At 44.8% G+C, this 27,785-nt stretch overlaps 1 protein-coding gene across 1 annotated transcript; it reads right to left on the minus strand.

Annotated features, from left to right (window-relative positions):
- Positions 1-27,785, minus strand: CD276 (CD276 molecule). Its single transcript, XM_077264118.1, has 8 exons — positions 27,226-27,785; positions 17,216-17,274; positions 14,857-15,204; positions 14,475-14,771; positions 12,363-12,503; positions 10,076-10,114; positions 9,910-9,942; positions 1-688 (listed from the first exon to the last, which is right to left on the minus strand). The coding sequence occupies exons 2-8, from the start codon at positions 17,253-17,255 to the stop codon at positions 663-665; spliced, it is 924 nt and encodes a 307-aa protein (XP_077120233.1). The 5' UTR covers positions 17,256-17,274; positions 27,226-27,785; the 3' UTR covers positions 1-662.

Consider the following 27,785-nt stretch of genomic DNA (forward strand, 5'->3'; position numbering starts at 1 on the left):
TTTTTCATGACAACGACAAGAAAGCATTTTATTAAAAACTTCTTACAAGAAAATAGTAAATCCCTTAATGTTGTAGTTCCCAGGCAGAATAATGTATCAAACTTTATTGCCATAAAAACATACAATATATTAGGCACTGTACTGTTTTTTCAAAAACACCCTATTTTTTTGCAAAATGGGCAATACATTATAAGCTTCTGTGCGATTACCACACTCCTGTAGATTTCTGGACCCGCAGAACTAAGGAAATGTAACAACTCCGATACAGAATGAACATTCAATGACTAGTTCAGTCACTAATAAGAACGTTCAGTGTTCACACAAATCAAAGAAATTAAAAAAATATTTGGAAAATGATAAAGGGTACTTAAAATGTGCAGTCCTGCAGTGTACGTATGTAATTAAAATATGCCATAAATAACTTTACTTTCCAAAAGTAATCACCATTGATCCAGCTCTCTCTACTGAAACGTTAAGCAGCAGAGTGGACAAAAACAGTGTTATCCTACGGCCTTCTATCACTACTGCTAATATAGAATGTTTTTACACATTGGGCCAAGTATAATTCCGCACAGGAAGGCAAACCCACATATTCCATGAAAGGTTCCTTCATCCTTCGAACGTAGAGTGCAGTGTGAATTTTCCAGATCATTGTGTAAATGTCATTCTAAAGTTGAAGTGTCATCACCTGAAACGAGATAATGCGTTTGAGATCAACAAGCCAACAGACGGGGTCAACAGATGAAAAATAAAACTTGTAAGAATTTCTAAGGCTGTGTGCACAAGATGCGGAATTAGTGCAGATCCGCAGTGGATTTTTCCGCACAGAAACGCTGCAGTTCCACAAAGTGATTTACAGTACAATGTAAATCAATAGAAAAAAAAAAAAAAAAAGCTGTGCTAATGGTGCGGAAAAATCAGCATGAAAACCGCTGCGGATCAAAAGAAGTAGCATGCTACTTCTTTTGTGCGGAACTGCAGCGTTTCTGACCCCTTTCCATTATAGAAATCCGCAGGAGTAAAAAACGCACAAAATCTGCATCAATTCCACAGAAAAAACGCACAAAATCCGCGGTAAATCCGCACCTGCGTTTTCTGCCAGGAGATGCAAATTTTGTGCGGACAATTCTGCACCCCAATCCGCAACGTGTGCACATAGCCTAATCCTATATCCAGTTTTTATATTATGAAGCATGCTATGCTCCCTATATAGACCAGCTACAATTAGGGTATGTTTCTACGGTCAGTATTCGCTGCGGATTGGACGCTGTGTACAGCTGCAGTGTCCAGTTCACAGCGGCCAGATGTTACAGCATAGTGGAGGGGATTTTATGAAATCCCATCTCCACTATGCATTCAGAGACGCCTCCGGCTTCCCTGCATAATCGGACATGCGGCACGTCTTTCTAGACCGCAGCATGTCAATTCATCTTGCTTAGACGCTCAGTCTCCGCAAGATAAATATCACCAGTCCAATATATAGGATGCGGTGATTCCGCACTGTTCAATGACCACATGCAGACTCACCGCCCGTACAAAGCGCTGCTGATACAGACCGTGGAAACATACCCTTAGGTCTCAAAATATTTTATCAGTGAGTGAGTATCCTCCGAAATGTTTAGGAATTGTATACATTTTTCTACAAAGCCTCCTCAATTCAGCAGCTCAAAAGTAATTGGACAAATTAACCTTACCATTACCATGAATAAAATGTTCATTTTTAATACTTAACAAGCAATGACTGCCTGAAGTCTAGATCAATGGACTTTATAAATTATGGATTTCCTCCTTTGTGATACTTTGCCAGGCCTTTACTGCAGCTGACTTCTGTTGTTGCTTGTTTGTGGGTCTTTTTGCATTAAGTTTTGTCTTAAGCATGTGAAATGCATGCTCAATGAGGTTGAGATCTGGTGATTGACTTGGACATTGCAGAGTATTCCACCTCTTTGCCTTAACCCCATATCACGTACTATCCCGTCAAGGTGACCTGGGACTTAATTCCCAGTGATGGGATAGTACGTCATATGCGATCGGCCGCGCTCACGGGGGGAGCGCGGCCGAGTGTCAGCTGACTATCGCAGCTGACATCCGGCACTATGTGCCAGGAGCGGTCACGGACCGCCCCCGGCACACTGCGATCAAACATGATAGCAGTGTTTCGGCGGTATAGGAAAGCATCGCGCAGGGAGGGGGCTCCCTGCGTGCTTCCCTGAGACCCCCGGAGCAACGCGATGTGATCGCGTTGCTCCGAGGGTCTCTTACCTCCTCCTCGCTGCAGCAGACCTGGATCCAAAATGGCCACGGCATCCGGGTCCTGCAGGGAAGTGGCTTCACAGCGCCTGCTCAGAGCAGGCGCCGGGAAGCCTGGATCTGTGCACGTCAGATCGCCGATCTGACACAGTGCACAGCAAAGTGTCAGATCAGCGATCTTACACTATAACATGATGCCCCCCCTCCCTGGGGCAATGATCTGACCTATAAAACTGTCCCACTAGTTAACTCCTTCAGTGAACACCGTAAAAAAAAAAAGAGGCAAAACACAACGCTTTATTATCATAACCGCCAAACAAAAAGTGGAATAACACGCGATCAAAAAGACGGATCTAAATAACCATGGTAAAGCTGAAAACTTCATCTTGTCCCGCAAAAAACGAGCCGCCATACAGCGTCAAAGAAAAAATAGGGATTTTTGTGTACTCACCGTAAAATCCTTTTCTCCGAGCCACTCATTGGGGGACACAGGACCATGGGTGTTATGCTGCTCTCACTAGGAGGCTGACACTAAGTTGAGACAAAAAAGGTTAGCTCCTCCCCTGCAGTATACACCCTCATGCTGGCTTCCAGAGACCCAGTTCAGTGCAAAAGCAGTAGGAGACTAATAACAGTATATAACATAACATTAGAGTATAACATGTCAGAGAAAGTCAATAACCAAAAAGGTAACAAGCCAAAGGCTAACAGGGCGGGTGCTGTGTCCCCCAATGAGTGGCACGGAGAAAAGGATTTTACGGTGAGTACACAAAAATCCCTATTTCTCCTTCGCCACATTGGGGGACACAGGACCATGGGATGTCCCAAAGCAGTCCCTGGGTGGGGAACAATACAACCAAATAACTGTGTACCATCTGACTTATAAATGCACAACGGCCGCCTGCAGAATACATCTGCCAAGGGCCGCATCTGCAGAAGAATGAGTGTGGACGTTGTAGTGCTTTGTGAAAGTATGCAGGCTAGACCATGTTGCGGCCTTGCAAACCTGCTCCGCCGACGCCTGGTGCCGAATGGCCCAGGAAGCACCAACTGACCGAGTAGAGTGAGCTCTAACCCCCACCGGGATACGCCTGCCTCTGACCCGATAAGCTTCTTGGATAGCCAAACGGATCCATCTGGCTATCATGGCCTTAGACGCGGCTGAACCCTTCCTGTGACCCTCCGGGAGGATAAAGAGGGAATCCGATTTGCGGAAAGGGGCAGTCCTAGAAACGTACCTCCTGAGGGCCCGTTCCACGTCCAAGGTGTGAAGGGCCTTTTCGACCCTATGTTTTGGCTGTGGGCAAAAGGAGGGAAGAATGATATCTTCATTAAGGTGAAAGGATGACACCACCTTAGGGAGAAAAGCCGGAGATGGGCGTAAGACTACTTTGTCCTGGTGGAAGGAAAGGAAAGGCGCCCGGCAAGATAGTGCAGCCAACTCCGAGACGCGCCTGATAGATGTTACTGCCACAAGGAAGGCCACCTTCCATGAGAGAATGGACAGTGGGACGTCCTGCAGAGGTTCAAAAGGAGATTCCTGAAGGACGCTCAGGACCAAATTGAGATCCCAGGTCTCTAATGGCATTCTGTAGGGGGGTACCACGTGGGAGACCCCTTGAATAAAGGTCCTGACTTGCGAGTTAGTAGCAATCTTACGCTGGAACAACACCAATAACACTGAAATCTGACCCTTGAGGGAACTGAGCGCCAGGCCGGAATCCAAGCCGGACTGGAGAAATTCCAGAATGGAGAAAACGAGAGGGGGACGACCGCGGAGCCTGCACCATGAGAAGGCGGCTTTCCAGGTGCAGTGGTAGATGCGAGCGGAAGACGTCTTGCGAGCTCTGATCATGGTGGAAATGACCTGCTGGGAGAAACCTGCTTGAGTTAGGATCCAGGTTTCAACAGCCAAGCCGTAGGGCCCCTGAGCTCTGATGGTAGATTGGTCCTTGGCGCAGCAGATCTGGGCGGTCTGGTAACCGCCAGGGAACGTCGGATACGAGATGAACGAGTTCCGCATACCATGCTCGACGTGGTCAATCCGGGGCGATAAGGATCACCGGAACCCCCTCCATCTTGATTTTTCGGATCACCATCGGCAACAGAGGAAGTGGAGGGAACACGTACAGGAATCGGACCCGGTGCCATGGGAATATCACTGCATCCACCCCGACGGCCCGGGGATCCAGAGAACGCGCTATGAAGTTGGGGACTTTGGCGTTCAGCCTGGACGCCATCAGATCCACGTCCGGAGTTCCCCAGCGAAGGCAGATTTGATGAAAAACCTCTGGATGGAGTTCCCACTCTCCCGAGGCGAGACCCTGACGGCTGAGAAAGTCCACCGCCCAGATCTCGACACCCGGAATGTACACCGCGGAAATGGTGGAGTGGTTGTCCTCGGCCCAACGGAGAATGTGTGAGACCTCCTGCATCGCCGCCCTGCTGCGGGTACCCCCCTGATGGTTTATGTACGCCACAGCTGTGACGTTGTCCGACTGTATTCGGACTGGGTGACCCGCGAGCAGAGAGTGAAAACTTCTCAGGGAAAACCTGATAGCACGGATCTCCAGAATGTTTATGGGAAGTTTCGACTCCCGAATTGACCAATGCCCCTGGGCAGTGTGGTGGAGAAAAACCGCTCCCCAACCGAGGAGACTGGCGTCTGTGGTCACCACCAGCCAATGGATCGGGAGAAAAGACCTCCCCTGGTTGAGAGATGATTCCAAAGTCCACCACGAGAGCGCTTGCCTGGTCCGCGGGGACAGAGGACATGGCCGGTCGAGGGTAAAGGGACTCCTGTCCCAATTGTCCAGTAGAGCTTGTTGTAAGGGACGGAGATGCAGTTGGGTGAAGTGAATCGCTTCCATTGAGGCCACCATCTTCCCCAGGAACTTCATGGCAAACCGAATGGACTGCGGGCAAGGGCGAGAAAGCGTCCGGGCTCCCTGCTGAAGCGCTTGGGCCTTGGACCGAGGAAGAAAGACCCGCCCCATGGACGTGTCCAGGATCATGCCTAGGAAAGAGATCCTTTGAGCTGGAACAGGAGAGGACTTGTCCAAGTTGATTAACCAGCCCAGGCGTGAAAGGGAATCCAACGTAATGCGGACACTTGCCTCGCAGACATGAAAAGATGGACCTTTGACCAGAAGGTCGTCTAAGTATGGCAACACGACCACTCCCCGGGAGTGTAGAATGGCCATGACAGCTGCCATGACCTTCGTGAATACCCTGGGTGCTGTGGCAAGACCGAAGGGTAAGGCCGTGAATTAAAAATGGTCCTCTTGGATGGCAAAACGGAGGAACTTTTGATGTGGCGGGAAGATTGGGATGTGAAGGTAAGCATCCTTGATGTCTATTGATGCTAGGAACTCGCCTCTCTCCAACGAAGAGATGACCGACCGGAGGGATTCCATCTGGAAGTGCCGTACCTTTACGTGCTTGTTTAGGAGCTTCAAGTCCAAGATGGGGCGCACTGTCCCGTCCTTCTTTGGCACGACGAAGAGGTTTGAGTAAAAACCTCTGAATCTCTCGTGTTCCGGAACCGGAATGATGACCCGTTTTGGCGGAGGGATTCGATGGCGCAGTGAAGAGCGCGAGACTGAGCTCCAGAACATGTTGTGTTCACACTGTGAACTGTTCATGGTGTTCACACTGTGCGGCAAAGAGGCAGTGACCCAGTAACGTTCAAAGCAAAATGCCTTCAATGTACAAAAACTTACAAATGAAAAGCAAATGGTATCCTCCAGATCGTAGCTAGGAGTAAAAAACAGTCCGTATCCGAAACTGCACCACCGTGTCACGCAGAGGGGGCTCCAGGCGTTCGCTTCCATTGGCTCTCTGTTGACTGCACACAAGCCAGATGTTGCAAAAACCACCTGCTCTGCAGCCTGCAAACCAACATTGACACACCCAAACCTTTGCTGCAGGGTTTTTATTTGGAATCTGTGGCCACGGACCACTTGCAAGACCCAGCTGGAGAGAGTGAACTGCCCCACTACCATCCCGTAGTTCACTCCAAAAGTAGAAGTCCTTAATGGGTTTTCCTACAAATCTGACTGAATCACTACTTGGATCCAATCCACTCTTATTTTGCCATGTGACTCACAGGCATCTTGCTGTGAACACAAGGCACTCCAGCGGGTTTAATAGGACTCCGTCCGCATCCTGGGGGGGGATCACATATCGACCCTCGCATATGATCCCCCTCACTGCCTCCACACTTCATCATTCACTTACTTTTAAATCATATCAATCAATCAACACTTGTAACCCAGTGCCATTGGCAGACATGAATGCCCATGCCAACACATTGCCTCCACCATGTTTTACAGAGGATGTGGTGTGCTCCAAGTTTTCTCCGTGCTTTCTTCCCCCCCCCCCATTATTCTAGCACAGGTTGATCTTCGTTTCATCAGTCAAAAGAATGCTTTTAAAGCGAACCTGTCACCGGGTTTGGCAGATACGAGTTACGGCCTCTGCCTTTCAGGGCTCATCTACAGCATTCTATAATGCTGTAGATAATCCCCCAATCCGACCTGCACGTGAAGGAATATAACTTTTATTATACTTACATGCGAGGCGGTCCGCTCCGGCCTGATTGGTGTCGCAGGTCCTGGTCCGGCGCCTCCCATCTTCTTGCGATGCTGTCCTCTTGCTTGCTTCACAGGCATCGCGCTCCTGTGCAGGTGTACCTATCTGCCCTGTTGAGGGAAGAGCAAAGTACCGTAGTGCGCAGGCGCTGAGCCTCTGTGACCTTTCCCGGCACCTGCGCACTGCGGTACTTTGCTCTGCCCTCAATAGGGCAGATAGGTACGCCTGCGCAGGAGCACGAGCCGGGGAGCCTGTGAAGCAAGCAGGAGGACAGAATCGCAAGAAGATGGGAGGTGCCGGACCAGGACCTGCGACACCCATCGGATCGGACCTCCCCTCAGGTAAGTAGGATAAAAGTTATTTTTCTTCACTTACAGGTCAGATCGGGGGCTTATCTATAGCATTATAGAATGCTGTGGATAAACCCTGAAAGGCGGTGGCTGTAACTGGTATCGGCCAAAATTGGTGACAGGTTCCCTTTAAGGCTGTCGACTTGGCCATTCTTAACATTTCAGCTATCTCTGAAGGATTTCTTCAGCCTAGTAATGGTCTGTTTTTCTACCATTGAGAGCCTCTAAGCACATGTTGTGGGTTCACAGCAACAGCTTCCAAATTCAAATGTCACACCTGGAATCAGCTCCAGACTTTTGGCCTGCTTAATTGATCATGGATTAATAAGGGAATAGCACATGCAGCCCATTAAAGAGCTTTTGAGATAATTGTCCAATTACTTTCGGTCCCTTTAAAAAAGAGCCAGCTACATATTAAAGAGCTGTAATTCCTAAATCCTTACTCCAATTAGGATGTGAATAGCCTCAAATTAAAGCTGAGAGTCTGCACTTTAAGACCATATTGATTATATAACTGTATCTTGAATATGTTTTGTTAAACAGCTAAAATGCCAAAACTCGTGTCACTGTCCAAATATTTCTGGACCTCATTGTATAACCTTAAAACATAATATTATGTAGCTCTCCATATAGACCTATCAGGGTGTCCAGTGGTCTCTAAGGGTATGTTTCCATGGTCTGGAAACGCTACAGATTGGACGTTGCGTACAGCCGCAGTGTCCAATCTGCAGCAGCCAGATATTACAACATAGTGGAGGGGATTTTATGAAATCCCATCTCTACTATGCGTTCAAAGACGCAGGTGGCAGGCCTGCGTATACGCACATGCGGCGTGTCTTTATAGACGGCAGCATGTCTATTTATCTTGTGGAGACTCAGTCTCCGCAAGAAAAATTACACAGTCTATGTATGTATAGGATGCGGTGATTCCACACGTGTTCAATGAACACATGCGGAATCATCGCATGTACAAAATCCGTCTGTGCTTTGGGCGGAGCTGCATCCAAAGCATTGCATATACGGAACGTGGAAACATACCCTAACACCAAGACATTAGCAAGAGATCTTTCCTGTAGAAATGAAGAAAATTAAATCTTATAAGCGGACATGTCAGATTCACATAATTGCCAAGATCCTAGGTTATTACAGCCTTGCATTGCCAGAGTATCACACTGCCATTATTATTTTTCCTGCCCACAGCGTCATCTCTTCTACAGGTAAGTAACACACAAACCTGGCTGTCCATGTAAAAAAAAAAAAAAAATCCATGTTACGATATGTCCATGTGGGTTATAAATGCGGTGGATTTTCTGTGCTGATTTTCTTACAGAAAATCTGTATAAGAATAAAGTTAACTGACAAGTGGATGAGTAAGTAAAAAATTTCAGCCACATGCTGCAAAATTGACAGTAGCAAAATTGACATGTGGTGTCGATAATTAAAGCCACAGCATTTCAATATCTCTTGCCGAAAAAAATAAATAAATAAAAAAAATTGTTCTTGGATTTTTCCCAATGACTTCAGTAAAAAGGTAAAAGTTAAATTCTACTGTTGCAGATATGGATGATAATTTAAACTAGGTAGGGCAGCAAATGACACTCCCGGGCCCATGCCTGGCTCTCCACTGGTTTCTTAACACTGGGCTTCAGCAATTTAGCTGGAGTAAGAACAATTTGGCCGAGGATTTGTGAAAGACAAAAGAGAGCATACAGCTTTTTTTTTAAAAAAATTGTAATTGTGCAACCTGTCAAAATATAAGCATGATTTGGTGTTCAGTTACATAACGGATTGACATCCAAATTTGTTATTTTCATAAATCTTTTGTGAACTGCTTCAAACTACTGAATGTGTCTTATTTTATGCTAGATATTACTGATGATAAACATGGGACTAGTCTGATGCCTGTTGCAAGGTATGAAAAATGCTGCATACAACATTCTGCTGTCCGGAGTAAGGCTACTTTCACACTAGCGTCGGGCTCGGCCCGTCGCTGTGCGTCGGGCCGACGTTCCCGACGCTAGCGTTGTCTCCGCCGCACAACGGGGGCAGCGGATGCATTTTTCCAGCGCATCCGCTGCCCCATTGTGAGGTGCGGGGAAGTGGGGCGGAGTTCCAGCCGCACATGCGCGGTCGGAAAAAGCGGACAGTCGTGAGCAAAAAACTTTACATGTAGCGTTTTTTGCTCCTGACGGTCCGCCACTGCACGACGCATCCGTCGCACGACGGGTGCGACGTGTGGCAATCCGTCACAATGCGTCGCTTAATGTTAATCAATGGTGAAAAAACGCATCCTGCAAACACTTTTGCAGGATGCGTTTTTTCGGCAAAACGACGCATTGTGACGGAATGCAGTTAACGCTAGTGTGAAAGTAGCCTAAGGAGACGGCCAGTATCAAAACAGATGCTATGAATTCTAAAACTTTCACAGTAAAGCATGGGGTCAGATCTGGCTTGAGTGGTACAGGAAACGCTGGAAGGAAACAAAAAGGGGATGCCAGACATGGGTTGTGATACAGAAAAATGGAATGTCAGAAGACACTTTTCAAATAGCCATTTAAAGACGTCAAAGAGAAACATTGCTTCAAAAGATATTTTATCTGTTGTGTAAGAGAGGATTTCTTAGTAATGTCTTGCGCTACCATTCTACTCCAATTTTAATTTCTATTGATCATTTTATTCTCGAAAGTCTAGATTTTTTATGAAGCCAATGTCTTACCTTCTGCTGAGCTGGTTTTTAGAGGCTGCATGGCTGTAAAAAGAGAGAACATATGTGTATTTTATTTTCAGTGGAATCATTAAAAAAAACAAGAAAAAACTACATCACAATTAAGCAGGGCAGCCTTCTAAAGAAAACATTTTTCTCCATTTATGTTTAACTATACCTGTTTTTAACTCTCCATTTTCCTCACGCTCTTCATTGCCTGTTTTACAGAAATGAAGTAAGAATATTGTTAAACTTGATGGGCAAATTTATTCCGTCAGTGAACAACAATAAGCACCTATAGAATATTCATTGCGAGGTGCTTTCGTGGGTGCCATAGTACACACTGAAGGAGCCCCGAAATCCTTAATGGCAAAGACACACAGTGCTGTCGCCGTGGTACTTTTTTGCTGAAAGGACTCACAGCTGTAACCACGTGAGAACACAGGATAAGTCATAAATGGCTGATAGCTTCTATTCCCACTGATTACATGTGCACTGCAGCAATGATATATGTGTGTCATTTTTTGTTAAAGGGTAAAACACAGATTACACTGAACCATTTAGCAAGTGCAATGTCTAATGAATCTTCCTATGAGTATTTTATTTTTCTATGCTTTGCACCAGGCACCCCAAATTTGTTCTAGGGTAAGTTTACGGGGGTCAGATTTGCTACAGAAAAAAAAAAAAATCTGTAACAAATCTGTACAGAAATTCACAATGGCAAGTCCACACCAAATAATGCAGATTCGCCAATGCAGATTTCCTGCAGCTTCTGAGTTTAAAAAAAAAAAAAAATTAATTGAAAATCTGCAACAAACCCATGATAAATATGAGACACGGTTGTGTACTGTCGGTGTGGGTGTTGCAATATATGAGCGTTGTCATGTCAGTTGCTGCCTATGCATATTGCGGTAGCTGAGGACAAACTCCTCTCGACTGCTGCACTCTGCATAGACATTAATGAATCATGTGCTGCACTGTGCTCTCTTGAAGCCCTCTGTCTCTCCTCCTTGTGAGAGGACAGACAGGGGGCTGCTTGGAAAACTGATCCAAAATTAAATGTATAAATTCATTAAAAAATAACACTAGCAATACATTTTATGCACTTTGTGCTAGGGGAATAATGGGGTTCGATACTGGACTGGTGTAAGGGACTCCGGGAATGGCAAACACTAATGAGACATATATATTAACCCCTTCGTGACCTGGGGTATTTTAGTTTTTCGCTCCCCTCCTTCCCAGAGCCAGAACTTTTTTTTTTTTTTCCACCAATTTGGCCATGTGAGGGCTTACTTTTTGCGGGACGAGTTGTACTTTTGAACGACATCATTGGTTTTAGCATGTCATGTACTAGAAAACGGGAAACAAAATTTTAAGTGCGATGAAATTGCAAAAAAAGTGCAATCCCACGCTTCTTTTTTGTTTGACTTTTTTGCTAGGTTCACTAAATGCCAAAACTGACCAGCCACTTTGATTCTCCAGGTCATTACAAGTTCATAGACACCAAACATGTCTAGGTTATTTTTTATCTAAGTGGTGAAAACAAATACCAAATTTTGATTAAAAAAAAAAAAAAAAAAAAACACAATGTCGCGGCGACCAAAAAAGTAATTCTGGCGATTAGAATTTTTTTTCTCGCTGCGCCGTTTAGCGATCAGGTTAATCCGTTTTTGTTTTTTTTTATTGATAGATCGGGCGATTCTGAACATGTCTGAACATGGCGATACCAAATATGTGTATATTTGATTTTTTTTTTTTTTTTGTATTGTTTTTATTTTGAATGGGGCGAAAGGAAGGTGATTTAAACTTATATATTTTTATTTTTTTATTTTTTAAACTTTTTTTTTTTTTTTTTTTTTTACTTTTGCCATGCTTCATGCGAAGCTCCTATGTAGTAGATTTACTGCATTGCTATGAGCGCCGACCACAGGGTGGTGTTCATAGCAATCCGGCATCGACAACCATAGAGGTCTCAAAGAGACCTCTGGTTGTTATGCCGACGCATCGCTGACCCCAGATCATGTGACGGGGGTCAGCGATGCGGTCATTTCCAGCCCGATGGCCGGAAGCGGTAGTTAAATGCCGCTGTCAGCGGCATTTAACTAGTTAATAGCGGCGGGTGAATCGCGATTCCACCTGCTGCTATTGAGGGCACATGTACAAAACAGCTGACATGTCCTGGCTTTGATGCGGGCTCACCGCCGGAGCCCGCATCAAAGCAGGGGATTTGACCTCGGACGTACTATCCCGTCCGAGGTCAGAAAGGGGTTAAAAAAATCCTCCAAATCCTCATGGCAGGCCAGTAGAGTTGATTTGCTAAAATCTTATTCTTTTGCCTGCCACTATATTATGTTGCAGACTAAAATCTGCAGGAAAAGCATCCACACTGATATATAATGCAGCGCCAATATCTTCCATCACAGCAGAGCGGTATTGTCACCCAGTCCATAATTTTGTCATGTTACCTGCTTCTTCCTGCTCCTCCTCACAGCTCTGTTTGAGATGTTTTCTGCACACGCATGCCAGTGCAACTAGGAGACCAAGGAGGCAAGCACAAAGCCCGACCGTCACCCACACAACGACCAAAGGGAAAGAAAGATGTTGACCTTTACACAAAAAAAATATATAAATTAAATAATGCTACTGAATTCCACCAATAAATGAAAGAATTAAGTTTTCACAAAACTTCAACAATTTGGTGAACTCAACCTAAAGTGGCCAACCCTTTTATACTCGGGTCATAACCCTCATATGTACAGTAGGCTAATGGTCTGTGTTAGTTTCTTAACATAGCAACAAATGGTAGCATCAGAACTTGTAGTATGTCATATTTTTTTTTCCTGTGTTTTAAAGCACATGTAAAGAACCAGAATTTGTTTTAGTCACCTTTTTATTTAACTGTGTGACAATTTGTGATTGATATATTATTCTGCTACACACTTTGTTTTTTCAACAAGCCAAGAAATGCATAAAAAAAACCACCACTACAGCACTGAGTAATACACATTAGGATAGCCTGATTGAGGAGACATATGTAGTTATAATAAGGGTTTTCTTGGCTTGGAACAAAAGTCTTCAGTCACGTTATCACAATTCTCCAGTATTCCCGGCGCAATGGTTTGGAAGTCACGTGACCACATGTATGCAATTTTGATACTTGTGTTAACAAGCCAACTAGACTACTACTCGTTAGTAGTGAAGCGGGAACGTGCTGGGATAAGGGGTGATCTTAGGCTACGTTCACATTTGCGTTGTGCGCCGCTGCGTCGGCGACGCAACGCACAACGCAAACAAAACTGCAACAAAACGCACGCTAAAACGCTGCGTTTTGCGACGCATGCGTCCTTTTTTGCCGAAAGTTGGACGCAAAAAAAATGCAACTTGCTGCGTTCTCTGCGCCCAACGCTTGCGGCCATGCGTCGCAAAACGCAGCACAACGCATGTCCATGCGCCCCCATGTTAAATATAGGGGCGCATGACGCATGCGGCGACGCTGCGGCGCCGAACGCTAATGTGAACGTAGACTTAGCATGCTGGTGTGTTAATAGAGTATCTTCAGTGTGCTCGAATACTATGTTTGAGTCGCCGCAGCTGTTCGACAGCTGCAACACATGCAGAGCTTACCTAACAAACAGGAAATCCCTGCATGTGTTGCGCCTGTCGAACAGCCGTGGTGACTCAAACATAGTATTCGAGCACACTGAAGATACTCTATTAACACACCAGCATGCTCGGATAACACCCTATCCGTGCACATTCGCTCATCATTACTAGTTCGACTTCTCTTCACAGAAGTGAATTGAGAGCAACCAAATGTGTCTAATTAAGCAGGTGGCCAAGTATGCAAGCTATATATACATGGTCAAGTAACTACCACATGGGAATGAGGTAGTCTGCAGTCCAAGCCTAGACAACCCCTAAGAAAACCAGGTCTAGAAAATGTAAAAAAATATATAACATAGTAGAAATTAGTATTACAAGAACTCAAATTTAATTGTTAAAATTGGCTAACTCAACTGAGTATGCATGGCAAACTGCACTGCATCTATACATTGATGGAAAGAATGTGTGTGAACTAAAAATGTAAAAGTGACCCTCCAATGTTACTTCCCACTCGATCTACACAAGTGAGGAAAGCTGCAACTGCATGCCTCAGTAAGTACAGAGCCCAGTGGGCACGTATCCATTCTGATGTCAGATTGGCTGAAAAAGTAATATTTGAAGGGCACTTTTACACTCAATGTACCGAGTACAAATAACATTAAGTACAAATATTTGCATATATTAACATACTTCACTGCAGTAGTCATTCAGCAGTTGTGTGCTATGGTCCTGATTCGACTTTATTGGACTGTTGCAAGAATGTGACATTGCAGGACAGGTGTATAAAAACAACGTGAGCTATAATGTATTCTGAATATTACTAACCTAGCATTATCAAATGCATATACACTAACTGCCTAGTGCAGACTGATTTACTGTAAGTGGAGGAAGGAGGTTTCCCCACTGTTCTTACAAACAAAAGCCAAACATCTGGTGACTGACCTATGACTAAGTGATGTATTTCCTGCACTGACCTGTGACACTGAGAGACGCATGAGTCACCATCTGCAGCAGAGGATTATATACCAGGCAAGTGTAAGTGTCATTGGTCTCCAGGATTACACGGATAGTGCTCTGCACATGGAACAAGCCTTCTTCATTGGCTACTTGAGATGCTGTAATATTTTCTGTAAGGTTCTTCCCACTTCCATCTTGCCACAGTATTTCAGCCTGAGGATATCCGCGGTAGGTATGGCAGGTTACTGTTACCTGGTCACCAGGTTTCAGTCCTTCACTAGGATCCATATGCAAAGTTGGCTTAGTGTAGAAGGCTGTGGTTAAGTAAAACATATGGGTTAATTGAACATCACCAGATCAATGTCACTAACGAGATTCGGGCCCACATATAATGCTTACCCGCCACCTGAAGACTTACAGCAGCAGAACTGGAGTTCCCTACATTTACAAAGCATGTATAGCTGCCTTCATCAGATAAACTGACTTTGTGCAGTAAGAGAGACATGTTGCCCGCTGGTAGCTGTCCAAGAAAAAGTTGTGTCCGGTTAATAAATTTAGGATCTTGTTTCTCTAGTTGTTCTTGCCCTTGGGTGTAAGCATGAACCTGCTGGAGTTTTGTAATCTCCCAAAAGACACTGAGGTCCTGCAAGGAAAATCCATGTGGAGGAGAAATGCTGCATGGAAGTATGACATCTTCATCCAGGATCCCAGTGACAGGAAAATCAGGGACAATGACTTCAATGGATACTTAAAAAAAAAAAAAAAGAAAGAAAGAAAAAATCCAAAAAGACAGCATTAAAAAGAGAGGTGGTCATTTTTGGAGCCCTGTAGGCAGTAGGAAAATTAATTACACCCTCTTTGAATTCACATATCAGAACATACAAAAAAAATGGTCCTTAGTGGTTGTAAAATTAGGTAAATACAACCTCAGAAGAACAACACAAATAATGGCACAGTGACGTTTTTTTTTTTGTTTGTTTTTTTTTTTTTTAAACAAAAACTAGGTCTAAATGCAGAAGCAGCGTGTAAAGATATAAGTACACCCCACGAGTCAATAACCTGTGCAACCACCTTTAGAAGCAATAATTGTAAGATTTTTTTCTGTGTCTGTATCAGTGTCTCAGATTATTCTTTAATAATTTGGGCCCACTATTTAGATTGTTACTTAAGTTTATTGAGGTTTGCGGACATTACCGGTAGTTTTTACATGGCTTGCAACACCTTGATGTTTTCCTCTTTCAGCCATCCTGATGTAGATTTGCAGGTGTGCTTGAGATTATTGTCTTGCTGCATGGACCTGTTTCAACCAAGCTTTAGATTTTGGATAAATGCCTCACATTTGACTCTAGAACACAGTAGAGTTTATGGTCAACTCCCAGTGACTGCAAGGTCTGTGGCTGCAAAACAAACACAAATCATGAACCCTCCACTCATGTTTTATAGTTGCATGAGGAGTTTGGGTTCATATGCTGTGTGATTTTTCCCAATCATGGCACAGGGCAATATGGCCAAACATCTCTACTTTGATTTCATTTGTCCAAAAGTCTTGTGGTTTCTATGTATGCAACTTTAGCCAAGCTACCATGTTCTTTTTAAAGAAGAGGTTTTCTGCTGGCTACTCTCTAAAGTCTTTGTCTAATTGCACTGTCATGTATTTGAACGTTTAGCATGCTAACTCAGGCCTGGAGTCTGAGCTGTAGCTCTTGGGGGTTTTTTGCAAATCCTCCGAGCATTGCACACTCTGAGTTTGCTGGGACGTCAACTCCTGGGAAGATTGTAAACTATCTTGATTCTTTTATCCTTATGAATAATCTTTGTCATTGAAGACTGATGGACTGCAAGTTACTTGGAAATAGTCTTACAACCCATCCAATATTAACAGACAGCAAAAGCTGCTTCACTGAAATCATTGCCGGTGTCTTTCCTCCATTTCATTGCGTTAAACTACGGTATGTTTAAATGCTCCAGACCAGCAAACTGCCAAAACTTCTGCTTTTATAGACATGGTCACACTTACAGATGAATAATTACTCAAGGGCATTTGATTAGCAGCATATACTTCTTTCATAGGAGTTACAAGGGAAATGTGTACTTAATTATTCCCAGACTGCTTCGGCATGTAGCCTAGTTTTTGATAAATAACTATAATTTGTCATGTGTTATTGTACATTTGAGGTTGTATGTCCCTAGTTGTAAGACCTTATAAGGATCTACATTTTTTATGCTCTCATGTAAAACTATAGAATTCAAAGCAGGTCTTCTGCAATTTTTTTTTGCAGTCTCAGAATGACCTGTAGCTCAGTCTGTCCATATGCAATACCTGTCCCGACTGTAGGTCTAAAAGTACATACTCTATTAAGTTGTTAGTTCGGGCTAGGAAACCCAAGATTAACCCAGGTACTGCTATTCAACCATGGGCCATATCATTTGGACATGTGTTTTCGACCTTACAAGCTCATACCCAATGACTCAATGATGTACTGCCTCCTAAATAGGCCCAGGCACAAATTCCACATATGTGTCTCCACAATAATTCAAGAGATAAGTGTGAGCAGACAATCAGGTCGCTCATATATGATCTAATGTCAAATATCGCAGCAGAGGCATCCTCTACAGAAATCTGGCCAAGGACTGGAGAGCAGTACTGAACCTGGTACTTTCCATTAAGTTTATGGCACATGTCACTTTGAAAGGAAGGTTACCCATATAAACTTATTCCATTATCTTCTGATACATTATATACACTTGCAAAACTTACTGCATAAAGGAAGAAGAAAGAGAAGGCAGAGGACATCCATGTTTTAGGGTCACTAGGAACTAGAAAATAAAGAATGGATATTGGTTAAATTTTAAGCGATGACAAATCAGGGAGTTGCAGGCATAATTATCCTGACCGACAACCCCAGACAAATGTGATAACACACAAAACACACCACACACCGTGACACATCTTGCTGTGGTGCAAAATGTCACTTTTTAACATCAAACACAATCTTCAGTTATCAGTCTACCGATTTACCCTTCCAAGAGTAAAGCTGGCCATACATATTAGAAACAAATTATTGACTCCGGCTGACAACATAGATTTTATTACAAGGGTGACACAATAGTCCTATGACAGCAGAGGTTTGGGAAAGAAGGTTCAGGAATGTTGAATTATAGAGAATATATTGCCCTCTATCCTTTTCCCAGAAATTATATCCATAGGGTCGGTGCTAAATGTCTACTGGGGGCTCCAACGTGTTCCCACAATTACTACAACTGCAGTATTGGCTCACTGCATGGCCACAGTTAGAAGAATAAATCCTGGGCACTGTATTCACTGTCTTCATGGCTCAGCTGTGTCCCATAAACAATGTACAGAGTGGGAAGATGTAGAAAAATTACTTAGCCTGTCAGTTTCCTCTTTGATTAAATGGTTGAATTTGACATTGGTTCTGCACTGTTGCCTATGATATACATACACAAGTGGTCAAAATTGTTGGTACTCCTCCTTTAAATGACAGAAAAACCCACAATGGTCACAGAAATAACTTGAATCTAACAAGAGTAATAAATAAAAGATCTATGAAAATGAAGAAATTAAAGTCAGACATTGCTTTTCAACCATGCTTCCACAGAATTAAAAAAAATAAATAAAACTCATGACATAGGCCTGGACAGAAATGATGGTACCCTTAACTTAATATTTTGCTGCACAACCTTTTGAGGCAATCACGGCAATAAAATGATTCCTGTAACTGTCAGTGAGACTTCTGCACCTCTCGAAAGGTATTTTGGCCCATTCCTCAAGAGCAAACTGCTCCAGTTGCCTCGTGTTTGAAGGTTGCCTTTTCCAGACGGCATGTTTCAGCTCTTTCCAAAGATGCTCAATAGGATTTAGGTCAGGGCTCATAGAAGGCCTCTTCAGAATAGTCCAATGTTGCCATTTTGGGGTGTTTTAGCTGTGTGTTTTGGGTCATTAACCTGTTGCAAGACCCATGACCTGCGACTGAGACCAAGCTTTCTGACACTGGGCAGCACATTTCTCTATATAATCCCTTGATAGTCTTGAGATTTCATTGTACCCTGCGCAGATTCTAGACACCCTGCACCAGATGCAGCAATGCTACCCGAGAACATATCAGAGCCTCCTCCATGTTTCACAGTAGGGACAGTGTTCTTTTCTTGATATGCTTCATTTTTCCGTCTGTGAACATAGAGCTGATGTGCCTTGCCAAAAAGTTCCACTTTTGTCTCATCTGTCCATAAGACATTCTCTCAGAAGCTCTGTGGCTTGTCACCATGTAGTTTGGCAAATTTCAGTCTGGCTTTTTTATGATTTTTTTTTTCCCCAACAATGGCGTCCTCCTCGGTCGTCTCCCATGAAGCCCACTTTGGCTCATACAACGACGGATGGTGCGATCTGACACTGATGTTCCTTAAGCTTGAAGTTCACCTTTAATCTGTTTAGAAGTTTTTCTGGGCTCTATTGTTACCATTCGTATTATCCATCTCTTTGATTTGTCATCAATCTTCCTCCTGCAGCCACGTCCAGGGAGGTTGGCTACAGTCCCATGGATCTTAAATTTCTTAATAATATGTGCAACTGTAGTCACAGGAACATCAAGCTGCTTGGAGATGGTCTTATAACTTTTACCTTTAACAAGTTTGTCTATAATTTTCTTTCTAATCTCCTGAGGTAACTCTTTCCTTCGCTTCCTCTGGTCCATGTTGAGTGTGATACACACCATGTCACCAAACAGCACAGTGAGTATCTGTAGCCCTATATATAGGCCCACTCACTGATTCCAAGATTGTAGACACCTGTGATGCTAATTAGTGGACACACCTTGATTTAACATGTCCCTTTTGTCACATTATTTTCAGGGGTACCATCATTTCTGTCCAGGCCTATTTCATGAGTTGTTTTTTTTTTTGTTTTGTTTTTTTAACTCTGTGGAAGCATGGTTGAAAAGCAATGTCTGACTTTCATTTGTTCATTTTCATAATCTTTTATTATTACTTTTGTCAGATCCGAGTTATTTCTGTGACCATTGTGCGTTTTTCTGTCATTAAACGAGGGGTACCAACAACCACGTGTGTATATATACTGCAGACATACACACAATTACCGTATATACTTCTTCCACTACATTAAAAAATAGAAACCGAATTTCCAGTAAGGTTAATTCTAATAATCCACCACAACAGCACACCTGAGGACGTAACTCCTTTCCTAATAGAGACAGGAAACAAAAATAAAGTCAAATAGCCACTCCCATATCCTCCCCTCAGTGTTATTATAAATGACCACAGGAGTATGAATGCTTCAAATTATATTTTATTCTTATTTGAATAATTCAAATTAATAAGCAGGGGGAGGGAATTACCTGTGATGTCGTGGTGGGTTACCAAATTACTGGTAAGTCCAATTCTATTTTCTCTAGTAACCGCCCACAACAGCACACCGGAGAAATATCCAAGAGTAATGTTAGAGAGGGTTAATAGCTTGGAGGACTTTTCTCCCAAAGGCTAAGTCTTTCATAGACATTAAATCTATTCTGTAAGGTCTGGAGAATGTATGGACCGAAGACCAGGTAGCAGCTATGCACATCTGCTCAATGGAAGTGATGGCTTTCTCAGCCCAGGAGACCGATACCGCTCAGGTAGAGTGAGCCATGAACCTTTCTGGAGGCGAAAGGCTCTGGATTTGGTGTGCTTCAGTAATTGCTCTCTTGATCCACTTGGCAATTGTGGAATTGGAGGTCTTCTTCCCCTTAGGCCAGTCTCACACGTCCAGATAATTCCGGTACCGGAAAAATCGGTACCGGAGTTATCCGTGTCCGTGAGCTCACGTAGGCCATCCGTGTGGCACACGTGCGGCAGCCGTGTGCCGCCTGGGTACCACACGGACCGTGCAGGAGACAGCGCAAGAGATAAGCGCTGTCCCCTGCATCTGGTGCTGAAGCCGCCATTCATATCTTCTCTCCAGCAGCGTTCGCTGGAGAGAAGATATGAAAAATCCTTTCTTTTTTTTTTCGTGTTTAAAATAAAGATCCCTGTCCCCACCCCCCTCCCACCCCCTGTGCGCCCCCCGCTGTTAATAAAATACTCACCCGGCTCCCTCGCTGCGTCCTCTCCGCGCCGCAGCTTCTCCAGTATGAGCGGTCACGTGGTGCCGCCCATTACAGTTATGAATATGCGGCTCCACCTCCCATAGGTAAAAAGGGATCTTTATTTTAAACATGAAAAAAAAAAAAGGATTTTTCATATCTTCTCTCCAGCGAACGCTGCTGGAGAGAAGATATGAATGGCGGCTTCAGCACCACGTTGGGGGGACATCGCTTACTGTAGCGCTGTCTCCTGCACGGCACACGGACTGCACACGGACAGCATCCGTGTGCGGTAGGTGTTTCACACGGACCCATTGACTTTAATGGGTCCATGTGATCCGTGCGCTCCCACAAACACTGACATGTCTCCGTGTTTTGCACGCGGACACACGGTCCGCGAAAACACGCTGACATGTGCAGAGACACATTGATTTTAATGTGTCTACGTGAGTCAGTGTCTCCGGTACGTGAGAAAACTGACACCTCAAGTACCGGAATCACTGACGTGTGAAACCGGCCTTAGGCCGGAGTCACAATGCAGCGAGATACGGCCGAGTCTCGCAGGTTAAAAACAAGCTCTGGCACCGGCACTCAGGAGCGGAGCATGCGGCTCCATGTATTGCTATGCGGCTGCACGCTCCGCTCCGGAGTGCTGATGCCAGAGCTTGTTTTTAACCTGCGAGATTCGGCCGTATCTCGCTGTGTGTGATCCCGGCCTTATTCTGACCCTGAAGATGGATAAACAGATTCCGGTCTTTCCTACACATGTCTGTTTCTTGGAGATAGTGAAGAACTATTCTCCGGTTCGTCCAGGGTGTGGAACTCCATTTCTTTTTCATTTGTTGTTTTTTGACAGAAGGATTGAATGATTGATTATTTTCTGAGACCTGTGGATCTCTGAAACCACCTTAGATAGGAACAATGGGTCTCATTGAAGAATACGTCGGTACTCCAAGACCCTTATGAAGGACTCGTTAATTGAGAGAGCCTATAATTCTCCCATTCTCCTGGCTGTAGTTATGGTGACAAGAAAAGCTGTTTTCCAGGAAAGTCTACCTAAATCTATAGATAAGGGCTCAAAGGTAAATACTCCAGTGTGCTGTTGTGAGGGTTTGTTAGAGGAAAAAAAAGCCTGGCCATGTGCACACGTTCAGGATTGTTAGCGTTTTTTTCGCGTTTTTTCGCTATAAAAACGTGATAAAAACGCGAAAAAAACGCTTACATAAGCCTCCTATTATTTACAAGGTATTCCGCATTTTTTGTGCAAATGTTGCGATTTTTTCCGCGAAAAAATCGCATAGCGGAAAAAAAAGCAACATGTTCATTAAAAATGCGGAATTGCAGGGATTCCGCACACCTAGGGGTCCATTGATCTGCTTACTTCCCGCACGGGGCTGTGCACACCATGCGGGAAGTAAGCAGATTATATGCGGTTGGTACCCAGGGTGGAGGAGAGGAGACTCTCCTCCACGCACTGGGCACCATATAAGTGGTCAAAAAATAAGAAATAAAATAATAAACAGTCCTATACTCACCCTCGATGTATTCCCGCCTCCTCGCACGCTGCCGTTCGGTTCCTGTAGCTGGTGTGCGCTGAAGGACCTCGCCGAATGACGTCACTGTCCTGTGATTGGTCGTGAGCGGTCATGTGACCGCTCACGTGACCGTGACGTCACGGGAGGTCCTGTGCGCACAGACCAGCTAGAAGAGGAGCCGGACGGCCGCTGAGGAGATGTCTGGGTGAGTATAAGCATTTTTTTTATTTTTTTAATTATTTTTAAACATTCTATCTTTTACTATAGATGCTGCATAAGCTGCATCTATAGTAAAAAGTTGGTCACACTTGTCAAACGCTATGTTTGACAAGTGTGACCAACCTGTCAGTCAGTTTTCCAAGCGATGCTACAGATCGCTTGGAAAACTTTAGCATTCTGCAAGCTAATTACGCTTGCAGAATGCTAAAAAAACGCGAAAAAAACGGAAAAAAAACGCAAAAAAAAAATGCGGATTTCTTGCAGAAAATTTCCGGTTTTCTTCAGGAATTTTCTGCAAGAAATCCGCAACGTGTGCACATACCCTTAAATGGGTAGTCCAGTCTTCAACTACAACTCTGCAGCAACTCTATTTGACAGCAGATTTGTGAATTCTTACATTGCACGCAATATACACTGTGAGGAATCTCCGATGGCGCGAATAGGGGTCATGAGAGCGCAAGTAGGTGATATGCATACTCTTGGGCACTGTCAACGTAGATGAGATCAGCTTTGCTCAATGCAAGTATAGTGAACGAGGCCAGGAACAGTCTAGTCACACTGTGGCTAGTTTCGGTCACATGACCACTGTTCCCAGCGTTGGCGAATCCTCCCATTGCGTAGTGGGAGCATTTACAAGTCTGCAATCACATACAGTGACTGCAGACTTGTAGTTTAAAGGGATTGTCAGCACAAAGTGACTGATCAAACTAAGTACAGGTGCTCGGTGCTTCTTGGCGGGGCCAATCATTTATATACACCTTCCCACCTACCTCCACCCTTCCCTGGCTCTATGAAGCCAGATCTGTCAGTCAAAGATATGGGGGTGGAGATAGATAGAAAAGGAAAACAAGGAGGCTGAAAGGTATATTGAAATGACTTTCCCCACTGTGAAGCAATAAGCAGCGGGACTTAGTTTGAACAGTCGTTCTATTCTGACAGAGTCCTTTTAAGACCTGACAACCCCTTTAAAAGGGAACCTGTCTCACTGTACAAGCATAAGGGTGAATGACCTCGGGGAGATCAAAACATCCAACACCGCGGAGACACCATCACGTGTTTCTCAACGCAGTGATCCAGAACACTGCCCCCATCCCTGATGGGAAATATGCAAATGCATGTAGAAAAGCCGCGTTGTTTCTCAAAGCAAGCAATGAATAGCCAGGTCTTTCACCGGGAAGGAACAACCACGGGAGGGGCAGCATCCAATAAAGGAAAACCACCTATACCAAAACATGGTATCCATCCACAGACAGCTGTTTCGGGGTATTTGCCCCTCATCAGTGTGGAGTAGGAAACTGGCTATTAGGAGCAGTGCCTAGTGAAAAGACTAAGGGTGAATGACCTGGCTATTCATTGCTTGGGTTAAGAAACACGTGATGGTGTCTCCGCGGCTTTTCTACATCCAATCACTGTACAAGCAGACAGCCAACACCAAGTCATAGAGAACAAAAAGACAAACAAATTGACCTAAAGCTTTGGAAAAGATTCAATATAATTCTTAATTTAATTGAAATCCCTACTTAAAGGGGTTATCTGTGACATTTGTTTCTTTTCCCTGTGGGCTGAGAACTTATGAACAGGTAGTTGCGAACTACCTGGCCGCTTTGCCCTGCGATGATCTCTCCTGGCTTATAGAAGGTGCGGACCTCTCCTGTTTCTGGTAGCGTCATCTTGAGAGCACTTCCTTCTCCTCTGCTCTGTTGACGTCACGCTGATTGACAGCTGGCTTCTTTAGTTGTTAACTATGTGCCAATAAGTTCTTAACTTCCTTTCTAAGGAGATGGATGGGGGGAATAAAGTCCCGGATAACCCCTTAAGTGCTGCTCCACTAATGTTATTCACAAAACAAAAATATTTGTACGACTGGTCTGCGACCTGCTGTTGCGTGACTACTTTAGAGCTGTGATTTTGTTGTAAATAAAATAGACAAGTCCCATGTTGCGTGCAACTTACATTTCATAGACTTCCATGTGTGTCACATGTGATGTGCAGTCAGCAACAGAAAATCCAATACATTTGGAAACATGTAACTATGTCACAGGTTGCAACGTGACATCGGAGGACATCATTCCATGCCATGTAGCACGGTGTCACTTTCAGCGCCCGGTGGCACAGATCACCGTATAGCCTTACATGCCCTGTATCAGTAGCACAGGTAATAAATATCACAGCTGTATACACCCAGCTGAGGCTGACAGTAAGGCCGGGGACACACTTAACGTATAAAAAAACGGTCGTTTTTCACGGCCGAGAATCGCACAAATGTTTCAAAAACAGTGATCCGTGTGCAGTGCGAGGATGCGATTTCCTCGCATCAAATGATCCGTGTGACATCCGTGTGACATCCGTATGCCGAGATTTTCTCGCAAGCTTGCAAAACCGACATCTAATGGATTTATGTGCTCAAATGTTCGGGAAAACATATATATATATATATATATATATATATATATATATATATATATATATATATATATATTCTGTATTTATATTTCATTCGGCGCGATATCTGTGAAAAGCCGGTAATTCAATTGCCGGCTTTGCATTTCTCCTTCACAAACCCGACAGGATATGAGACATGGTTTACATACAGTAAACCATCTCATATCCCTTTTTTTTGCATATTCCACACTAATGTTAGTAGTGTGTATGTGCAAAATTTCAGCGCTGTAGCTGCTAAAATAAAGGGTTAAATGGCGGAAAAAATTGGCATGGGCTCCCGCGCAATTTTCTCCGCCAGAATGGTAAAGCCAGTGACTGAGGGCAGATATTAATAGCCAGGAGAGGGTCCATGGTTATTGCCCCCCCCCCCCCCCGTGGCTACAAACATCTGCCCCCAGCCACCCCAGGAAAGGCACATCTGGAAGATGCGCCTATTCTGGCACTTGGCCACTCTCTTCCCACTCCCTGTAGCGGTGGGATATGGGGTAATGAAGGGTTAATGCCACCTTGCTATTGTAAGGTGACATTAAGCCAGATTAATAATGGAGAGGCGTCAATTATGACACCTATCCATTATTAATCCAATTGTTTGAAAGGGTTAAAAAACACACACACACATGATTTAAAAGTATTTTAATGAAAGAAACACAGCGGTTGTTTTAATAATTTATTGCTCTCTCAATCCATTTTCAGACCCTCACTTGGCAAAATAATAAACGCACAATATACATACCTTCTGATGTCCTATCACGTCCCACGAGGTAATCCATCTGGAGGGGTTAACTAATATTACAGGCACGAGCTGCGATAAACCACTCGCTCGTGCCTGTAATCCCCGGGTGCTGAAAGGAAAGCAGTGATCTATACTTACATTCAGTCGCGGTGATGCGCCCCTGCTGGATGTTCTCATGAACTGCAGTCTGGGAACTTTTTCCCATGCTCCAGGTCATATGAGGACATCCACCAGGGGGCACATCACCGCGACTGAAGGTAACTATAGGTCATTGACCTACAATTGGATTAATAATGGATAGGTGTCATAACTGACGCCTCTCCATTATTAATCTGGCTTAATGTCACCTTACAATAGCAAGGTGGCATTAACCCTTCATTACCCCATATCCCACCGCTACAGGGAGTGGGAAGAGAGTGGCCAAGTGCCAGAATAGGCGCATCTTCCAGATGTGCCTTTTCTGGGGTGGCTGGGGGCAGATGTTTGTAGCCAGGGGGGGGGGCAATAACCATGGGCCCTCTCTAGGCTATTAATATCTGCCCTCAGTCACTGGCTTTACCATTCTGGAGGAGAAAATTGCGCGGGAGCCCACGCCAATTTTTTCCGCCATTTAACCCTTTATTTTAGCAGCTACAGCGCTGAAATTTTGCACATACACACTACTAACATTAGTAGTGTGGAATATGCAAAAAAAAAAGGGGGATATGAGATGGTTTACTGTATGTAAACCATGTCTCATATCCTGTCGGGTTTGTGAAGGAGAAATCAAAGCCGGCAATTGAATTACCGGCTTTTCTATAGAACACCGCTGCGTATTTCTCGCAATGCACACGCATGGTCCGTGTGTAATCCGGTTTTTTCTCGCACCCATAGACTTGCATTGGCGAGTCTCGGCCGAGATACGCTGACAATCGCAGCCTGCTGCGAGTTCCCTCGGATCCGAAATACAGTGGAGAAAATATTGGATGATGGGAGCTGAACCATAGATTAACATTGGGCCGAGTGCTATGCGATTTTTTATCGCATAGCACTCGTCCGTATTACGGTCTAGTGTGACCCCGGCCTAAGTAGGCGACTATGTATTACTGCCCGTCTCCCGTGGCCGAACATGATGCACCACAGATCACAGTGACTCCGTCTGCGTCACTGTAGTCAATGGCCCCGTTATCGCATACGCCCAAATCCCATTATGGGGGAGGTTAGGATGTGGCCCCCGATGGTGACACTGACCATATGTTAAAACGCTATGTGACCCACACCTAAGGCTCTGTGCACACGACATTTTGATGTTGAGCTTTGGAAGCAGAACACTATAGACGTTCCATGAAAATCCCAGCGGTGTTTCCTGAGGCGCCTTCTTGTTGGTCATTTTGGAAACATTAGAGGAGAATATAAACCAGCGAGTGCTGGAGCCATCACTGCTTAGCTTCTTGCCAAGCCTCAAGTGGTTAAAAGAAGCAAAGAGAGCACTGAAGACGGTTTTCCATTGCAGTACATATAGTCACTCTTTTCGGCATTTTAAAAGCTTTTTAGTGGGGGTTTGAGTGAAAAAGACGTTGTGTGCACATACCCTTATACCTATGGCCGCACTTGCTCTAAAGTCGCCCAGAACTGCAGCAGAAAACACACAGTGCGGTAGCGCACCCCTCCACGCACACACGGTGCAGTACCGCACCCTTCCACACACGCTGTGATACCGTGACAGGCGTCACTCTCCACACTGCACAAAAGACACAGCACGTACCTGGCACAGTGTGGGCGCCGGCATGTGCCACAGGAAGCCGTCCTCACTGCCGCCCGGTGAGCGGCTCCATGCTCAGTCCGCTGCTTCCCCTTCCCATTCCGTGGTGAGATCATGCGATGGGGGGCGAGATAATAAGACAACTCATTGGTTGCGGCTCTGACAAAGACTTCTTGGTGGAGGCGGCCTGTGTGTAGCGGTGCTGGGGAGGCCAGATTTCCTGTCACTCCTATCCGCCCTCCTGTGGAAGAGGCGGCGGTCTCCCATAGCCCACAGTGTAATGCCGGCCCAGCCCGGTGACCGCATGAACTTCCCTCGGCTGCGTCCTCAGGCGGAGCCATTAGCAGGTGCCCCGGGCAGGCACTTCTGCTGGCAGTCCTGTTAGCCAGAAATATCAGTACTGGTGACCCTGCAGGTTTTCCTTCTGTTTTTTAGGGGGGTGGTCCGCCCCCATATATCGCTGCTGGTGCCAACTGTACACTGTTTATGGCTTTGCTCCCGGCTCTGCACGCCTCAGTATGGCCGCAGGTCTCCTCCCGCCATCCGTGTGCCGCTATCTGGGT

The sequence above is a fragment of the Ranitomeya variabilis genome, chromosome 5 (genome assembly GCF_051348905.1).
Source record: "Ranitomeya variabilis isolate aRanVar5 chromosome 5, aRanVar5.hap1, whole genome shotgun sequence".
Taxonomy (NCBI): Eukaryota; Metazoa; Chordata; class Amphibia; order Anura; family Dendrobatidae; genus Ranitomeya; species Ranitomeya variabilis.